This window comes from Hypanus sabinus, chromosome 10, assembly GCF_030144855.1.
Source record: "Hypanus sabinus isolate sHypSab1 chromosome 10, sHypSab1.hap1, whole genome shotgun sequence".
In the NCBI taxonomy this organism is placed as follows: domain Eukaryota; kingdom Metazoa; phylum Chordata; class Chondrichthyes; order Myliobatiformes; family Dasyatidae; genus Hypanus; species Hypanus sabinus.
Genome location: NC_082715.1, coordinates 152,239,435 through 152,259,472, shown reverse-complemented (window position 1 = coordinate 152,259,472; position 20,038 = coordinate 152,239,435). Strand labels below are relative to the sequence as shown.

Genomic DNA, 20,038 nt, shown 5'->3' with positions numbered 1-20,038 from the left:
GGCCGGGATGGCCTGTTTCCGTGCTGTAATTGTTATATGGTTATAAGATGATGAAGGCCAGGGAACTAGAAATCCATGAAAGGATCAAGAGCGTGTGAGGTGTCATGGATATAGGTAGAAAGGGACTGAACTGGGTGGGGGGGATAAAAACAGTTGGGGTATGCTGGTATGAGTTGAGTGGGGCAGGAACAAGCTGAGACAGTGGGTCTACCTGGACAAACGGGTTTGTGGATTTTGGGTAGGAGGTAGAAACGGGAGATGCGGGGTTCGGGGACTATTAGGTTGGTGGTGGTGGATGGGAGATTCCAGAGTCAATAAGGTTGGTGATGGTGTGGGAGACAATGGCCTGGTGTTCTGCAGTGGGGTCCTGTTTGATGGATAAGTAAGATGAGGTGTCAGTGAGTTGGCTCTGGGCCTCTTCAAGGTAGAGTTCAGTACGCCAGACTACTACATCACCTCCCTTATCTGCAGGTTTGATGGTGAGGTTAGGATTAGTGTGGAGGGAATAGAGAACAACTCATATTCATCTTTTATTGCTTATTTATTTTTATTGTATTTGCAATAGTTTGTTGTCTTTTGCACATTGGTTATTTGTCTTTGTTGTGTGCGGGTTTTCATTTAGTCTGTTGTGTTTCTTTGTGTTTACTGTGAATGCCCATATGAAAATAAATCTCCGGGTAGTATATGGTGACATATATGTTCTTTGGTAGTAAATATACTTTAAGCTTTGACAGCTTGGGTGTGAGTTGCAGTATGGCAGAGGGTAAGACCAAGCTGCACCACGTACAACAGCACTGAGAGCATCTTGTGCACGACGACTGGATTTTTTTCTCTTAGTTCAGACGATCACATTCTAGGTTATTGCTTGGATATCTGCTGCACATAGGTCTTGATTAATGCCAAGATACTATTGAATCATGTTCCTAGCACCTTCAGGCAATTGGATCTGATGATAAAGTAGACCAAGTATCTTTTGGACCAGTTGCCAAACAACTTATGTGGCCATTAACTCAGGTAGGGGTCATTTTGCTCATCAATCTGTAGCCTTACAGTGGAATGGAGCAGTAAGTGACAACAACAATCATGTACCGAGAACCCACAGTTGCCTAGAATTGTCTTTCTTTCTTTTTCAATCTTTTTATTGAATTTCATATGTAAAAGAAACATAATATAATAATAAATAGGTTATAAATGCATAAGACTTGAAATTGAATTAGTAGTAGGATAACAATATCCTATTAAAATATCAACATATAAACATAGTACATTGTCAATCAAGTCTATAATAATTATATGAAAAAAAATAAAAATAATCATCAAAGGAAAAAGAAAAAATTATAAAAATACAGGCAAAAAATATAAAAAAAATACTAAACTAAACTAACATGGGCAATAATAACAGTTTATTTGTATATGATAGTGCCAAAAACTCCGGAACTCCATACCTGAACAAGGATAAGTAAAGAGAAGGTCTGGAAGAGGCCAAATTAATTCATATGAAAATGTCTTCAAATTTAATTGATGAGTCAAAAATAGTGCTTCTAATTTTTTCCAAGCTCAGAAAAGAAATAGTTTGACCTAGAATTGTCATCCCCTTTATGCAGGCAGGTTTGCTAGAGCTGTTGTGAGGATTTAAACTAATTTGGCAGGGGATGGGAACCGAAGTGATAGGCAGTTGGTAAACAAATAGGTTCCCAAATTGATTCCCAAAGGAAATTACAGTGCTACAGTAGCATTACAAGTGCTAGATATACAAGTATTAGAAGAGAAGTAGGAAAGAATAAAATATAAGTTACCTCAAACAATCTTAATAGGAGGGGCTTATCACTTCCCTGCCTGTAGGTTGACTCATTAGAGAGCCTAATGGCTGAGGGTAAGAATGACCTCATATAGCGCTCTTTAGAGTGGTGCAGTTGTCTTAGTTTATTACTAGTACATACAGTGTGTAGTGAAACTGAGGAAAGACAGGCAGATGATAGGGTAAAATTGCAGTCAGTGAGATGAGTTGAAGTGCAGAATTGAAAAGGATGATGCATACAGGCCTGAAGGTGTTATATTTGAATGTTCAAAGAAAACGGAATAAGGTAGGTGATTTGCAGCACAGTTAGAGATTGACAAGTATGATGTTTTGGGCATCACTGAGTCATGGCAGAAAGAATATAGTTGGAAGTTTAACATCCAAGAATACACATTGTATCGAAAGGACAGACAGGCAGGCAGAGGGGTTGGTAAAAAAATGAAATCAAATCCTGAGAAAGAGGTGACATTGGATTGGAAGATATAGAATACTTGTGGGTAGAGTTAGGAGCTGCAAGGGTAGAAGTCTGTGGTAGGAGGCCAGGATGTGGGATACAAATCACAATGGGAGATATAAAAGGCATGTAAAAAGGGCAATGTTATGATAGTCAATGGGGGGATTGGAAAAATCAGGCTGGTGCTGGATCTCAAAGAGAATTTGTAGATTGCCTTTGAAATGGCTTTTTAGAGCAGGTTGTGGTTGAACCCACTAAGGGATTAGCTATTCTGTATTGGATGTTGTGCAATGAACCAGATCTGATTGGGGAGCTTAAGGTAAAGCAACCTTTAGGAAACAGTGATCACACTGTGGGAGAGTCCACCCTGCAGGTTGAGAGGGAGAAGAGAAAAAAATATATCACTATTACACTGGAGTTCAAGGAATTACAGAGGCATGGAAGAAGAGCTGGCCAACATTGATTGGAAGGGGACACTAACAAGGATGATGTCAAAAGAAAAATATCTGGAGTTTCTGGGAGCAGGATAGATGAAGTAGTATTCTAATGGGAGGATGAGTTAACCATGGCTGACAAGGGAAGACAAAGACAGCATAAAAGCAAAAGGGAGGGCATATTATACAGTGAAATCAGTGGAAAGTTAGAGGATTGGAAGGCTTTTATAAACCAACAAAATGCAACAAAATGAGTCATAAAGATAGAAAAAAATGAAATATGAAGATAAGCCAGATAATCATATAAAAGAGGATGCCAAATTTTTTTGTCAGTTATATGCTGGAGTTGGATAAGTCTCCGGGACTGGACAAGGTGTGGGAGGCGAAGGAGGAGATTGCTGAGTCTCTGGCGATGACCTTTGCATCATCAATGGGGATGGGAGAAGTTCTGGAGGATTTGAGGGTTGCAGATGTTGTTTCCTTGTTCAAGAAAGGGAGTAGAGATAGCCCAGGAAATTATAGACCAATGAATCTTACTTCAGTGGTTGGTAAGTTGATGGAAAAGATCCTGAGAGGCAGGATTTATGAACATTTGGAGAGGCATAATATGAATAGGAATAGTCAGCATGGCTTTGTCAAAGGCAGGTTGTGGCTTACGAGCCTGATTGAATTTTTTGAGGATGTGACTAAACACATTGATGATGGTAGAGCATTCGATGTAGTGTATAGGGATTTCAGCAGGGCATTTGATAAGGTACCCCATGCAAGGCTTACTGAGAAAGTAAGGAGGCATAGGATCCAAGGGGACATTGCTTTGTGGACCCAGAATTGACTTGCCTACAGAAGGCAAAGAGTAGTTGTAGACGGGTCATATTCTGCATGGAGGTCGGTGACCAGTGGTTTGTCTTAGGGATTTGTTCTGGGACCCCTTCTCTTTGTGATTTTTATAAATGACCTTGATGAGGAAGTGGAAGGATGGGTTAGTAAATTTGCTGATGAAACAGGGTTGGGGGTGTTGTGGATAGTGTGGAGGGCTGTCAGAGGTTACAGCAGGACTTTGATAGGATGCAAAACTGGGCTGAGAAGTGGCAGATGGAGTTCAATCCAGATAAGTGTGAAGTGGTTCATATTGTTAGGTCAAATATGATGGCAGAATATAGTATTAATGGTAAGACACTTGGCAGTGTGGAGGATCAGAGGGATCTTGGGGTCCAAGTCCATAGGACACTTAAAGCTGCTGCGCAGGTTGACTCTATGGTTAAGAAGGCATACAGTGCATTGGCCTTCATCAACCATGGGATTGAGTTTAAGAGCTGAGAGGTAATGTTACAGCTATATAGGACCCTGGTTAGACCCCACATGAAGTATTGTGCTCAGTTCTGGTCGCCTCACTACAGGAAGGATGTGGAAACCATAGAAAGGGTGCAGAGGAGATTTACAAGGATGTTGCCTGGATTGGGGAGCATGTCTTATGAGAATAGGTTGAGTGAACTCGGCCTTTTCTCCTTGGAGCAACGGAGGATGAGAGGTGACCTGATAGAGGTGTATAAGATGATGAGAGGCATTGATCATGTGGATAGTCAGAGACATTTTCCCATGTATGAAATGGTTGCCACAAGAGGACACAGGTTTAACGTGCTGGGGAGTAGGTACAGAGGAGATGTTAGGGGTAAGTTTTTTATGCAGAGACTGGTGAGTGCATGGAATAGGCTGCCGGTGGTGGAGGCGGATACAATAGGGTCTTTTAAGAGGCTCCTGGGTAGGTACATGGAGCTTAGAAAAATAGAGGGCTGTGGGTAACCCTGGATAATTTCTAAAGTAAGTACATGTTCGGCACAGCATTGTGGGCCGAACGGCCTGTATTGTGCTGTAGGTTTTATATATAAAGTGTAAAAGAGATGTGAGCCTGAAAATGATGCTGGATAGGTCGTAAAAAGAAATAAGGAAAAGGTAGATGAACCTATTCAATTTTTTGCATCAGTCTTCATTGTAGAAGACACTAGGAGAATGCCAGAAATTTGAGAGTGTAATGGGGTAGAATTGATTGCAGTTACTATTTTTGCTATTTCTAAGGAGAAGGTGCTTGGGAAACTGGAAGGTCTGAAGGTAGATAAGTCACCTGGACCAGAAGAAGATACACTCCAGGGTTCTGAAAGAGGTAACTGAAGAGATTGTGGAGTCATTTGCAATGAGCTTTCAAGAATCATTATATTCTGGAATGGTTCCGGAGGATTGGAAAATTGCTAATTTCACTCCACTCTTTAAGAAGAGCAGGAGGCAAAAAAGCAGGAAATTATAGCATAGTTAGCCTTATTTCGATGGTTGGCAAGAGCCCGTTATTAAGAATATGGTCTGTGGCACTTGGAGGGACAACAAGGTCAGCATGGTTTCTGTAAGGGGAAATCTTGCATAACAAATCTATATTGGAATCTTTTGAGGAAATAACAAGCGGGATAGACAAAGGAAAGTCGGTGGATGTTGTTGGATTTTCAGAAGCTGTTTGACAAGGTACCACACGTGAGACTGCTTAATAAAAGATTGGCTGACTGGCAGGAGGCAAAGAGTCAGAATAAAGGGGGCCTCTTCTGATTGGTTGCTGGTGACTAGTGGGTTGATATTGTGACTGCATCGTTTCACATTATGTCAGTGATTTGGGTAATGGAATTGATGGCTTTGTGGCTAAATTTGCAGGAAATATGAAGATAGGTAGAGGGGAGGTAGTGTTGAGGAAGCAGGGAGTCTGCAAAAGGACTTTGACAGATAGGGAAATGAAGTGGCAGATGGAATGTACTGTAGGGAACTGTAATGTCATGCACTTTGGCGTAGACTATTTTCTAAATGAGAAAATTCAAAAATCAGAGGTGCAAAGGGCTTGGGAGTCCTTGTGCAGGATTCCCTAAAGGTTATTTTGCAGTTTGAGTTGGTGGTAAGGAGATCAAATGCAATGTTAGCATTTATTTCGAGAGGACTAGAGTATAAGAGCGAGGATGTGATGCTGAGGCTTTATAAGGTATTGGTTAGACCACACGAAGTTTTGTGAGCAGTTTTGGGCCCCTTATCTAAGAAAAGATGTGCTGGCATTGGAGAGAGTCCAGAGGAGGTTTACAAGGATGATTCCAGGGCTGAAAGGGTTAATGTATGAGGTGCATTTGATGGCTCAGAGCCTGTTCTTGCTGGAATTTGGAAGAATGAGGGAGGATTTCATTGGAACCTGTTGAATACTGAAAGGCCTAGTTAGAGTAGATGTGGAGATGATGTTTCCTATGTGGGTGAGCCTAGGACGGGAGGACAAAGTGTCAGAATATAGTGTTTAGTACAGAGATGAGGAATTTCTTTAGTCGGAGCATGGTAAATCTGTGGAATTCATTACCATGGACAGCTGCTGAGTATCTTTAAAGCAGCGGTTGATACCTGGATTGGTCAGGGTGTCAAACGTTACAGAGAGAAGGCATGAGATAACGAGGGATAATGAGATAACCATAATGGAATATTGCAGCAGACTATTGGGCTGTAATTCTACTCCTATTGTCTTATAGTTTTATACCCATATTCTTTGTGATGGGGTCAGGAACAGGTTTGATAAAATAGGCAAAGGAGACAGCAGAGTGGATAACGTTGTCTAAGATTTCATATTGGAGACTAAGTTTCCATTCATTAATTTGGGCTGCATTACTGTTGTCTGCATAGCTTAATTTTATGCAATTGTAGTTCCTTCCTCACACTGTTTTGCAGAGCACACCATCCTGTATTGATGTAATAGTCTCTCAAAGATCTTATTCTTGTCTAGGGTGATTAGGCAAATAACACACAAAATGCTGGAGGAACTCAGCAGGCCAAGCGGAATCTATTGAAAAAAGTACAGTCGATGTTTCCGGCCAAAAGCCTTCAGCATAAATCTGCAGATTTTCTTTTGTTTTTAATTAAGCAAATGTCCATATGCTTGTGCCATATGAAGGTATTTCCATCCCTGTTTAGAATCAGAATCAAAATCAGGTATATTATCACCGACATGTGATGTGAAATTTCTTAACTTAGCAGCAACTGTTCAATGCAATACATAGTCCAGCAGAAAGAGAAAAATAATAATAATAAAGAAAATAAAACAGAATACTAAATAAACAAATAGATCAATTGTGTACATTGAAAAAGGCTCTAAAAGTAATCAGGGAAATTATAGGCCGGTAAGTTTGACGTTGGTAGTTGGTAAATTATTGGAAGGAGTACTAAGAGATAGGATCTACAAGTATTTAGATAGACGGGGACTTATTAGGGAGAGTCAACATGGCTTTGTGCGTGGTAGGTCATGTTTAACCAATCTATTAGAGTTTTTCAAGGAGGTTACCAGGAAAGTGGATGAAGGGAAGACAGTGGATGTTGTCTACATGGACATCAGTAAGGCCTTTGACAAGGTCCTGCATGGGAGGTAAGTTAGGAAGATTCAGTCACTAGATATACGTGGTGAGATAATAAATTGGATTAGACATTGGCTCAATGGGAGAAGCCAGAGAGTGGTAGTGGAGGCCTGTAACTAGTGGTGTGCTACAGGGATCAATGCTGGGTCCATTGTTATTTGTCATCTATATCAATGATCTGGATGATAATGTGGTAAATTGGATAAGCAAATTTGCTGATGATACTAAGATTGGAGGTGTAGTGGACAGTAAGGGAGGTTTTCAAAGCTTGCTGAGAGTTCTGGACCAGCTGGAAAAATGGGCTGAAAAATGGCAGATGGAGTTTAATGCAGACAAGTGTGAGGTATTGCACTTTGGAAGGACAAACCAAGGTAGCACATACAAGGTAAATGGTAGGGCATAGGAATACAGATACAAAATTCCCTAAAAGTGGCGTCACAGGTAGATAGGTTTGTAAAGAGAGCTTTTGGTACATTGGCCTTTATAAATCAAAGTATTGGGTATAAGAGTTGGAAATGTTATGGTGAGGTTGTAAAAGGCATTGGTGAGGCTGAATTTGGAGTATTGTGTGCAGTTTTGGTCACCGAATTACAGGAAGGATATTAAGGTTGAAAGAGCGCTGAGAAGGTTTATAAGGATGTTGCCGGGACCTGAGAAACTGAGTTACAGAGAAAGGTTGAATAGGTTAGGACTTTATTCCCTGGAGTGTAGAAGAATGAAAAGAGATTTGATAGAGGTATATAAAATTATGATGGGTATAGGTAGAGTGAATGCAAGCAGGCTTTTTCCACTGAGGCTAGGGGAGGAAAAACCAGAGGACATGGGTTAAGTGTGAAGGGGGGCAAAGTTTAAAGGGAACATTGGTGGGGGGGGGGGCTTCTTCACACAGAGAGTGGTGGGAATGCGGAATGAGCTGCCAGATGAAGTAGTAAATGGGGGCTCACTTTTAACAGTTAAGAAAAACTTGGAGAGGTACATGGATGAGAGGTGTATGGAGGGATATGGTCCAGGTGCAGGTCAGTGGTCTAGGCAGAAAAATGGTTTAGCACAGCCAAGAAGGGCCAAAAGGCCTGTTTCTGTGCTGTAATGTTCTATGGTTACCATAGAATACTACAGCACAATACAGGCCCTTCAGCCCTCCATGTTGTGCTGACCCATATAATCCTTAAAAAAAGTACTAAACCCACACTACCCCATAACCCTCCATTTTTCCTTCATCCATGTGCCTGTCCAAGAGGCTATTAAATACCCCTAATGTTTTAGCCTCCACCACCATCCCTGGCAAGTCATTCCAGGCAATCACAAACCTCTGTGTAAAAAAAAAACTTACTCCTGATGTCTCCCCTAAACTTCCCTCCCTTAATTTTGTACATATGCTGTTTTGTACATATGACCTCTGGTGTTTGCTATTGGTGCCTTGGGAAACAGGTACTGACTATCCACCCTATCTATGCCTCTCATAATCTTGCAGACCTCTATCAAGTCCCCTCTCACTCTTCTACGCTCCAAAGAGAAAAGTCCCAGCTCTGCTAATCTTGCTTCATATGACTTGTTCTCCAAACCAGGCAACATCCTGGTAAATCACCTCTGCACCCTCTCCAGAGCTTCCACATCCTTCCTATAATGATGTGACCAGAATTAAACACAATACTCTAAGTGCGGTCTCACCAGAGATTTGTAAAGTTGCAACATGACCTCTCTACTCTTGAACTCAATCCCCCTGTTAATGAAGCCTAGCATCCCATAGGCCTTCTTAACTTCCCTATCAACCTGTGCAGCGACCTTGAAGGATGTATGGATTTGAACCCCAAGGTCCCTTTGTTCATCCACACTCTTAAGTAACTGACCGTTAATCCTGTACTCAGTCTTCTGGTCTGTCCTTCCAAAATGCATCACCTCGCACTTGTCCAGATTGAACTCCATCTGCTATTTTTCTGCCCAACTCTGTAGCCTGTCTATATCCTCTTGTATCCTTTGACAACCTACAGCTCCATCCACAACTCCTCCAATCTTCGTGTCCTCCGCAAACTTACCCATCCTTCCGCCTCTACATCCAGGTCATTTATAAAAATCACAAATAGCAGGGGTCCCAGGACAGATCCCTGCGGCATTCCACTAGTCACCGACCTCCAGGCAGAATACTTTCCTTCCACAACTACCCTCTGCTTTCTTCCTTTAAGCCAATTTTTTATCCAAACAGCCAAGGTTCCACTTATTCCATGCTTCATGACTTTCTGGATGAGTCTCTCATGAGGGACCTTGTCAAATGCTTTGCTAAAGTCCATGTAGACCACATCCACTGCCCTACCCTCATCAATTTCTTTTGTTTCCTCTTCAAAAAACTCAATTAGGCTCGTGAGGTACGATCTTCCCTTCACAAAGCCATGTTGACTATCCAGGAGTAGACTGTACTTCTCCAAATAGATCCTAATCTTAAGAATCCTTTCTAGTAGTTTGCAGACCACCGACGTAAGACTCACCAGTCTATAGTTCCCAGGTTTCTCCCTAGGGAACTACATTTGCCATTCTCCAGTCCTCCAGCACTTCCCCTGCAGCCAAAGAGGATTCAAGGATCATAGCTAATGCTTCTGCGATCTCTTCTCTCAATTCCCACAACAACTTGGGGTGTATCGTATCCGGCCCTGGGGATTTATCAATCTTAATGTTTTTAAGAAGATCCAACAAGAAGATCTTCCTTAATCTCCACATTGTCCAGCACACAGGCCCGCTCTACTTCAACCTCATCCTGATCAAGATCCTTTTCACGTGAATACTGAAGCAAAGCATTCATTTAGGACCTCTCCAACCTCCCCCGCCTCTAGGCACATGTTGCCCTTTTTATCCTTGAGCGGTCGCACCTTCGTTCTCGTCATCCTCCTATTCTTCACATATGCATAGAACGCCTTGGGGTTCTCCTTAATCCCACATGCCAAGGCCTTCTCACGCGCCCTCGAGCTCTCCTAAGTCCTTTCTTTAGCTCCTTCCTGGCTACTCTATATTTCTCATAAGCCCCTCCTGCTTCCTGCTTCTTATATCTGACATATGTTTCCTTTTTCCTCTTGACGAGTTGTCTCACATATCTCGTCAGCCACAGTTCCCTTTTCCTACCATTTTTTTCTTGCCTCAGTGGGACAAACCTATCCTGAACCCAGCTCAAGTGGTCCCTAAACTTCTCCCACATTACTTCTGTGCTTTCCCCTTTGAACATCTGTTTCCAATTTACTCTCGCTAGTTCCTGCCTCATCCCTTCAAAGTTAGCCCTTCCCCAGTTAAGCACTGTACCATTTCGTCTGATTTTATCCCTTTCCATAGCTATGCTGAAGCTAAGGGGGTTGTGGTCACTCTCACCAAAATGCTCCCACACCAAGAGATCTGTCACCTGACCAGTTTCATTACCCAGAACTAGATCCAGTATAGCCTTTCCTCTCGTTGGCCGGTCCACATACTGTGTCAAGAATCCTTCTTGAACACACCTGTCAAATTCAGCCCTTGCACTCAGGAGGTGCCAGTCAATATGAGGGAAGTTGAAATCACCCATAACTACTACCCTGTATTTCTTGCACCATTCTAAAATCTGCCTGCACCATTTTAAAATCTCCTTGGTGTCCTGAGAGCTATTTGGGGGCCTATAGACTACTCCCTGCACAGTGATTGATCCCTTCCTATTTCTGACTTCCACCCAGACTGACTCCATGGACACTCCTTCTGCAACATCTTCCCTTTCTATAGCTGTGATACTATCCCTGACCAGCAATGCCACTCCCCCCCCCTTTCTACCTACCATCCTATTTCTTTTAAGACACCTGAACCCCATGACCTGCATCATCCAATCCTGCCCTTCTTCAAAACAAGTTTCAGTAACGGCCACAACATCGTAGTTCCACGTACTAATCCTTGCTCTAAGTTCATCCTCCTTGTTCCTAATACTCCTAGCATTGAAATAGACACATTTTAACCCCTTTAACTGGCTACAATTATGTTCTGTCCCCTGTCTGTCTTTCCTCATCAACTCAGAACTCTTAACATCATGTCCTTGTCCTTCTACCTTAATCCCTGCACTCACATTTTAATTCCCACCCCCCTGCCAAACTAGTTTAAACCCCAACAGCTCTATCAAATCTGCCCGCCAGGATATTGGTCCCCCTGGGATTCAAGTGCAACCCGTCCTTTTTGTACAGGTCACACCTGCCCCAAAAGAGGTCCCAATGATCCAGAAATCTGAATCCCTGCCCTCTGCTCCAATTACTCAGCCACGCATTTATCCTCCACCTCACTCTATTCCTATTCTCACTGTCACATGGCACAGGCGGTAATCCCGAGATTACTACCTTTGAGGACCTGCTTTTCAACTTCCTTCCTAACTCTTCTTTCAGGACCTCTTCCCTTTTCCTACCTATGTCATTGGTACCAATATGTACCACGACCTCTGGCTGTTCTCCCTCCCACCGCAGGATATCTTGGACACAATCAGAAACAGGTTCTCTGAATAGATTTTGAAAAATGTGCAAAAAATAGAAATACTCTATATTAAAAACAGTGAGGTGGTGTCCAAAGCTTCAACGTCCATTTAGGAATCGGATGGCATAGGGGAAGATGCTGTTCCTGAATCGCTGAGTGTGTGTCCTCAAGCTTCTGTACCTCCTACCTGATGAGAAGAGAAGAGGGCATGCCCTGGCTGCTGGAGGTCTTTAATAATGGACGCTGCCTTTCTGAGAGACTGCTCCCTAAAGATGTCCTGGGTACTTTGTAGGCCAGTGTCCAAGTTGGAGCTGACTAGATTTACAACCTTCTGCAGCTTCTTTTGGTCCTGTGCAGTAGCCCCTCCATACCAAACAGTGATGCAGCCTGTCAGAATACACTCCACGGTACAACTATAGAAGTTTTTGAGTGCGTTTGTTGACATGCCAAATCTCTTCGAACTCCTAATAAAGTATAGCCGCTGTCTTGCCTTCTTTATAACTACATCGATGTGTTGGGACCAGGTGAGATCCTCAGAGATCTTGACACTGAGGAACTTCAAACTGCTCACTCTCTCCACTTCTGATCCCTCTATGAGGATTGGTATGTGCTCCTTCGTCTTACCTTTCCTGAAGTCCACAATCAGCTCTTTCGTCTTACTGATGTTGAGTGCCAGGTTGTTGCTGCAGCACTATTCCACTAGTTGGCGTATCTGACTGCTGTACGCCCTCTCGTCACCACCTGAGATTCTACCAACAATGGTTGTATTGTCAGCAAATTTGTAGATGGTATTTGAGCTATGCCTAGCCACACAGTCATGTGTATTTTGAGAGTAGAGCAATGGGCTAAGCACACACCCCTGAGGTGCATCAAGTATTGACCGTCAGGAGGATCAGAAGTATCATGCAGGTCTGATCAGATGAATTGTCTGGTGCAGAGCAGAATGACTATGATCTGTCTTGTAATTCACATTATAAGTAAAGATACTGTAATGTTTCAGTTGGCTGCACCAAGCTGTCTGTGATCAGTGGTTTGCGTTTAATATTTGTGTGAATGGATGCCCCTCTCTTTTAAGTATTGCGATGTCTGATATTTTGTAAATTATCATTTCAATTTGTTTTGTTTGTTTTACACAGGTTCCCAGTGTGCTTCATTGAGATGTCAATGACCTGCTGGACAAGCAGCTTGCAACTGACAGCAATTAATTGCCCACCTGAGTAATCTCTTCGAATATTCATGCTTATTGAACCTTGTCAGCTATCTCTCAACGGGATATCACTGACTTCATTCTTAAGAAATTTATAATGGTTGCTCACATGACTTTTATGATCCTATGAGCTTCTGAGTATGACTGAGAACTCCTGGCTGAATCAGATGGTGTTGCTTTCTAGGGGAATTAAAAAAAACTTCACAATTCTTGTCCCAGCACTGTTGGTAATGAACTCCATGTTAATTTTGTTATCATTTGAAAATGAATCCAAAACCAAACAGAATTGCTTTGAATCCTGCAAAGCATCTAGTTGGGAAAGACCAGCTGATGAAGAAATCTGATTTCCCAAAGAAAGCTCATCAAAGGTAAGTTTAGGAAAAAGAAAAGATCAAGACTTTAGATTTTAAGAGTTTCAGCATTGCAGGCTAGTTTTTACTGTACATTGGACCACATAGAGAGATTATGTCAGGGACCCAAAAGCATGGTCACATATTTTTAATTATTATCTTTAAAAAGCCATTTTATTTCAGTCTGTCTCAAAATTTAATAAAATTATAATTTGGATTATACTAATTTTCTCAAGAATTATGCCCCCGGATGATCATGCCCTAGAATAGAGAACAAAAGGCATTGTGTTGTGCACTCATCCATTGTGTGATTGAGTACAGTTAATTGCACTCAATAGATACACCTGGAAGAAATCTGTTTAAGAGGAAGCTGTGCTCCATGAGCGTGACCACTGCTGTAGTGCAGAGAACAAGTAGAGCTGTGAAAAGAGAGACTGAACACCAAAAGACCCAATCCCAGTTACCACTTAATCTTGCCCACACTACATCAAAATATGTGGATCCTGGATCAGCCACTACAGCCACCTGAGGATCCACCAATAGATAGCCCCTTAGGAGAACATCTTACTTGGCTCAAGTGATTGCACTACTTCAGTTAATATCTTTGATGCCATGCATAATTAATTTCCAGGCAGCTCAGCTATCTGGGAAAGTTGATGAGATGATTTGTGTGGAATAAAATGGAAAGTTAGTTATAGCAATTTTTTGGCATATGGAGCCATTCAATCCATTATGCATTCAATCATGGCTGATCCTTTTTTGTTCTCCTCAACCCTAGCTCTGGCCTTCTCCCTATGACCAATCAAGAACTTATCAATCTCTACCTTCAGTCATCCAATGACCTGCATATGGCAACAAATTCCACAAATTCACCATCCTTTAGCTAAAGAAATTACCCCGCATCTCTGTTTTGAAACAGCGCCCATCTATCCTGAGGGTGTGCCCTCTTGTCCTGGACTCTCCCATCATGGGAAACATCCTGTCCACATCTACTCTGTCTAGGCCTTTCAACATTCAAAAGGTTTCAATGAGATGCCCCCTTATCCTTTTGAATTCCAGTGAGTACAGACCCAGAGCCATCAAAAGTTCTTCGTATGATAACCCTTTTATTCCTGGAATCATCCTTGCGAACATCCTCTGGGCCCTCCCCAATGCCAGCACGAGCCAGCACGAGCCCAAAACTGCACACAATACTCAAGGTGAGATCTCACCAGTGCCTTATAAAGCCTCAGCATCACATCCTTGCTCTTGTATTCTAGACCTCTTGAAATGGATGCTAACATGGCATTTACCTTCCTCACCATCGACTCAACCTGCAAGTTAACTTTTAGGGTGTTCTGCACAAGGACTTCCAAGTCCCTTTGCATCTCAGATTTTTGTGGATTTTTCTCCCCGTTTAAAAATAGCACATTTATTTCTACTACCGAAGTGCGTGACCATGCATTTTCTAACATTGTATTTCATTTGCCAACTTTCTTGCCTTTTCTCTTAATTTGCATCCTACCTGTTTTCTCACCACTACCTGCCCCTCCACCAATCTTCGTATCATCTGCAAACTTAGCAACAAAACCATCTATTCCATCATCTAAATCATTTATATACAGCATAAAAAGAAGTGGTCCCAACACCAACCCCTGCGGAACACCACTTGTCACTGGCAGCCAACCAGAAAAGGATCCTTTTATTCCCACTTGCTGCCTCCTACCAATCAGCCAATGCTCTAAACATGTTAGTAACTTTCCTGCAATGCCATGGGCGCTTAACTTGGTAAGCAGCCTCGTGTGTGGCACCTTGTCAAAGGCCTTCTGAAAGTCCAAATATACAATATCCACAGCTTCCCCTTTATCTATCTCACTTGTAATCTCAAGGAATTCCACCAGGTTCATCAAGCAGGATTTTCCTGAAGAAAACCATGCTGATTCTGTACTATCTTGTCCTGTGTCACCAAGTACTTAAACACCTCATCCTTAATTGACTCTAACATTTTCCCAACCACTGAGGTCAGGCTAACTGGTCTATAATTTTGTTTCTGCTGCCTTCCTCCTTTCTTAAAGAGTGGAGTGACATTTTCAGATTTCCAGTCCTCTGGCACCATTCCAGAGTCCAATGATTTCTAATGCCACCACAATCTCTAATCCTAGGATACAGGTCATCTGGCTCGGGTGACTTATGTACCTTCTCTCTTGTAATAGTAACTGCATCTATTTCTCTTCCTTCACACACTACAACATCAGGCATACTGCTAGTGCCATCTGCAGTGAAGAATGATGCAAAATACTCATTTAGTTCACCATTTAGCCATGGTTGTACTATTTTCCATTTGAGTATTTCTTCATTTTTGGAATATATGTTTCCTGCACCTTCCTCATTTTTCCCAGAAATGCACACCATTGTTGATCTGCTTACATCCCTGCCAGCAGCTCCTTCCAATTTACTTTGGACAACTCTTCTCTCATCCCACTGTAATTTCCCTTACTCCACTGAAATACTGCTACATCAGACTTTACTTTCTCCCTATTAAATTTCAAGTTGAACTCAATCATATTGTGATCGCTGGTTCCTAAGGGTTCTTTTACCTTAAGCTCCCTGATCACCTCCGGTTCATTTCATAACACCCAATCCAGTATAGCTGATCCCCTAGTAGGCTCAACAACACTCTAAAAAGATATCTCTTAGGCATTCAACAAGCTCACTCTCTTGAGATTCATTACCAACCTGATTTTCTCAATTGACCTGCATGTTAAAATCTCCCATGAGTACCATTAACATTGCCCTTTTGACTCCCTTTTTCTATTTCCTTCTGTAACCTGTGGTCCACCTCCCAGCCAATGTTGGGAGGCCTGTATATAATTGCCATCAATGTCCTTTTACCCTTGCAGTTTCTTAACTCAACCCATAAGGATTCAACATCTTCTGATCTTATGTCACATTTTTCTATTAATTTGATGCTATTCTTTACCAGTAGAGCCACACACCCCCTCTGCCTACCTTCCTATCTCTCTGATATAATGTGTAACCTTGGACATTTAGCTCCCAGCTATAACCATCCTTCAGCCACGATTCAGTGATGGCCACAACATCATACCTGGTAATCTGTAATATTGCAACAAGATCATCACCTTATTTCTTATTCTATGCGCATCTAGATGCAACACCTTGAGTACTGTATTTGCTATCCTTTCTGAATTTGCATCCCTAATGATTTGATACACCTGTTGGCTGCAACCAGGTTCCATCACCTACCTGCCTTCCTGACAGTCTGACAGCATGCTATCTTTACTTTTTTTACCATCTGTCCTATCCTGAGTCCCTTCACTCTGGTTCCCAACCCCTTGCCAAATTAATTTAAATGCTCATACCTGCCCTAGAAGAGATCCTAATGATTCAAGAAGCTGAAGCCCTGGGCCCTGCATCAGCTTCTCAGCCATGCATTTATCTGCCAAATCATTCTGTTTCTTTCATAAGACCATAAGACATTGGAGCAGAATTAGGCCATTCAGCCCATCCAGTCTGATCTGCCATTTCATCATGGCTGATCCTGGATTCCACTCAACCCCATACACCCCATACACCTGCCTTCTGGCTGTATCCTTTGATCAGGAAACTATCAACTTCCGCCTTAAATATACCCATGGATTTGGTCTCCACTGCAGTCTGGCAGAGCATTCCACAGATTCACTACTCTCTGGCTAAAATAATTCCTCCTTACCTCTGTTCTAAAATGTCACCCCTCAATTTTGAGGCTGTGCCTTCTAGTTCTGGATACCCCCACCATAGGAAACATGGTAGTATTCATCACATCTGGATGTTATGTAGATGTGGTGTGGTGAAGAAACAAGGAAAAGGATATTGTTGGGTTTCTTACTGACTGCTTTTGAGGATTAGATGTGAACTTCAACATTTTTGGTAAGATGTTCAACTATGTAATTCCCTACCCCCAGTAATGTGACGGCAGGCCTAACACAACTTCCCATAAGTGCGTCTCTGGAACATTCCATAAAGCAAGATTGGTGTAAAGTGCATCGTGTAAGAAGAAGCACAGTTCCATATAGAGTCAATTATAACTGGCGCAGAGGTGGACGATTAAAGGAGCTTCGTATCAGGTAAATTTGCTGTATTGTGCTTGAAAATGCTGCTATTTCATTCACAAAGTCCACTTGTGGTTCAGCTTGGGTTGGTGATAGAAGGGTTGAAATGGAGATATTGTCCATAAAGATGTTTGTGAGACTGCATTTGGAATATTCTGTTCAGTTTTGGTCACCCTGCTACAAAAAAGATGCCACTAAGTGGGTAAGAGTGTAGAGCAGGTTCTTGTCCTCTCTCCATGATTTCCTTGTTTATTCGTACCTCCCTTTAATCTCCCTCCTGACACATAGCCCTGAAATGGAAGAAGTGCTACATCTGCCCATTCAACTCCTCCCTCTCTTCCAATCAGGGCCCCATGGAATCCTTCCAGGTGAGGCAACACTACACTGCTGATATGTTTATGTTAAGCAACATACACAAAATGCTGGTGGAACGCAGCAGGCCAGGCAGCATCTATAGGAAGAATCACTGTGGTTGTTTCGGGCTGAGACCCTTCATCAGGAGGGGTTTTATTTACCCCTCGATCATGACCCCACTAAGGAGCACCAGGCCACTGTCTCCCACACTATCACCAACCTTATCAGCTCTGGGGATCTCCCATCCACTGCCACTAACCTCATATTTCCCACACCCCGCACTTCTCATTTCTACAAGTGTCCTGAAGGAGGGTCTTGGCCCGAAATGTCATCAGTGCTTCCTATAGATGCTGCCTGGCCTGCTGCGTTCCACCCGCATTTTGTGTGTGTTGCTTGAATTTCCATCGTCTGCAGATTTCCTCGTGAATATGTTTGTGTTTATTGTACCTGGTGCTCCTGATGCAATCTCCTTAACATCAGTGATCCTTGACGTAGATTGGGGGACTACTTCGTTGAGCACCTTTGCTCCAGTTGCAACAAACAGGATTTCCTGGTGGTTAACCATTTTAATTCCAATCCCCATTCCCATTCTAACATGTTGGTTCATGGCTGCCTCTACTGCAACAATGAGGTTCGAAGAACAACGCCTCATATTCTGTCTGGATAGCCTGCAACCTGATGGCATAAATGTTGATTTCTCTAACTTTCAGTTTTCCTTTTCCCTTCCCTTTTCTTTCAGTCCCCCTCGCTGGCTTCTCTCTAACTTCTTTCCTCTTCACCTGCCTAACCTATCCCTGGTGTCCCCCTTCCTTCCTTTTCTCTCATGGTCCAATCTCCTCGCTTATCAGATTCCTTCTTCTTCAGACACCTTTTCCACCTATCACCTCCCAGCTTCTGACTTCATCGTTCCACCTGACTTCACCTACCCCTTCCCTGCCTATCAGCTTTTCTTTTCTTGCTTCTTCCCCTTTCCAGTTCTAATGAAGGATTTTGATCCAAAACATCAACTGTTTATTCTTTTCCGTAAATGTTCATCCAGCATTTTGTTGACTGAATTTCCAGCATCAGCAGAATATCTTGTGTTAAAGATTACCTCAATTTTTTACATGTACTGTACATTGAAGCATGCAGGAAAATGTGTTAAATGACCAACACAGTCCAAGGATATGCTGGGGGTAGCTGGTAAGTGTCACCAAGCTTTAGGTGTCAACAAATATACCCACAACTTACTAAACCTTACAACTTGGAATGTTGTAGGAAACTGTGGTATCTGGAGGAAACCCCACGGTCATGGGGAGAACATATAAACTCCTTACAGATGGTTGCAGGAATTGAACGATGATTGCTGCCACTCTAAAGCATTATGCTAATTGCCATGTTCCTGTGCTGTGATTAATATCAAAATATATTAATCCAAGTTATGGACAATTGTTGGAGCTTTGCATTTTCTAACCTCTGTATTTAGTGACGAAACTTATTTCTCAGAAGCCTTAAAAATCTTGAATATGGTTCATAGGGGAACTGACGGTTGTAGAAAATAGGTAGGATGGAGCTGAGAGAATGAAGGTGAAGTGGAAAAGGGCACAGAATAATGGGACTGGAAGAGGATCAGGAGGAGAGGAGTGGGAGTGGGGTTGATGTTCTCTTGGTGAGTAATAGAGGAGGTGAAGGTTACCCAAAGTTGGAAAATTCATTGTTCATACCATTAGGTTGTAGACTATCCAGGTGGAGTAAAAGGCATTGCTCCTTTACTTTGTATTGGGCCTTACCCTGGCATTGGCACCCAGGATGGACAGGTTGGCATAGGAAGGGGAGCTGAAATGGGAAGCAACTGGGAGTTGTGAAATAGCTGTTTTGTACAGAGTGCAAATGCTCTGTATATTGGTTCCCTAATCTGTGCTTGGTCTTGCTGACGTAGAGAACGTCACTTTGGGAGCACCAAATGGAGTAGGCCAGATTGGAGGAGGAGCATGTGAATCTGCTTCACATGAAAGAGCTCTTATATGTTGGTAAGGCAGGAGATGCAGAAAAAAGTGTTGCATATTCTGTGGTGGCAGGGGAAAGTGTCAGAGTTCACAGAGGGGTGAGTTGGCCAGGGCATCATAGAAAGAAGGTAGAAAGGGGTGAGGAAGAGATGTGGCTAATAGTGGAATCTCGTTACAACTAGAAGAAATAATGGTAATTCTTTGATTAGGATTGTTCAATATACGACTTTTCCTTTTAGCACTTCTGTCTATGCATTTCATTGACAAAGCCATTTTTTTTGCTTTCGTGAGTAAAGTGCCATTTTCCATGCAGAGGAATATTTTGTACTGAAATGTCCATAAAAATTAGACATGTTTTCTTAAAACATATTCTAGGTATGCAGTTCTCTTTTATATTGAGAAATGTCTCTGTTAGAGTAGTTAATGGTGTATTTGAGGGAATACACCAGTAACTACTCTAATAGAAATGTTTGAAGGATAAAATACTAAAAATTGTGG

At 42.3% G+C, this 20,038-nt stretch overlaps 1 protein-coding gene across 1 annotated transcript in view; it reads left to right on the top strand.

Moving 5' to 3' along the window:
* The window catches only part of sfi1 (SFI1 centrin binding protein), a 242,981-nt gene that overhangs the window by 4,160 nt on the left and 218,783 nt on the right, over window positions 1-20,038 (top strand). Inside the window, exons 2-3 of the mRNA XM_059983256.1 lie at window positions 12,693-13,131; window positions 17,055-17,216. Of these exons, the coding sequence (XP_059839239.1) occupies window positions 13,028-13,131; window positions 17,055-17,216 (266 nt within the window). The 5' untranslated portion in view covers window positions 12,693-13,027. The remainder of the gene's footprint in view (window positions 1-12,692; window positions 13,132-17,054; window positions 17,217-20,038) is intronic.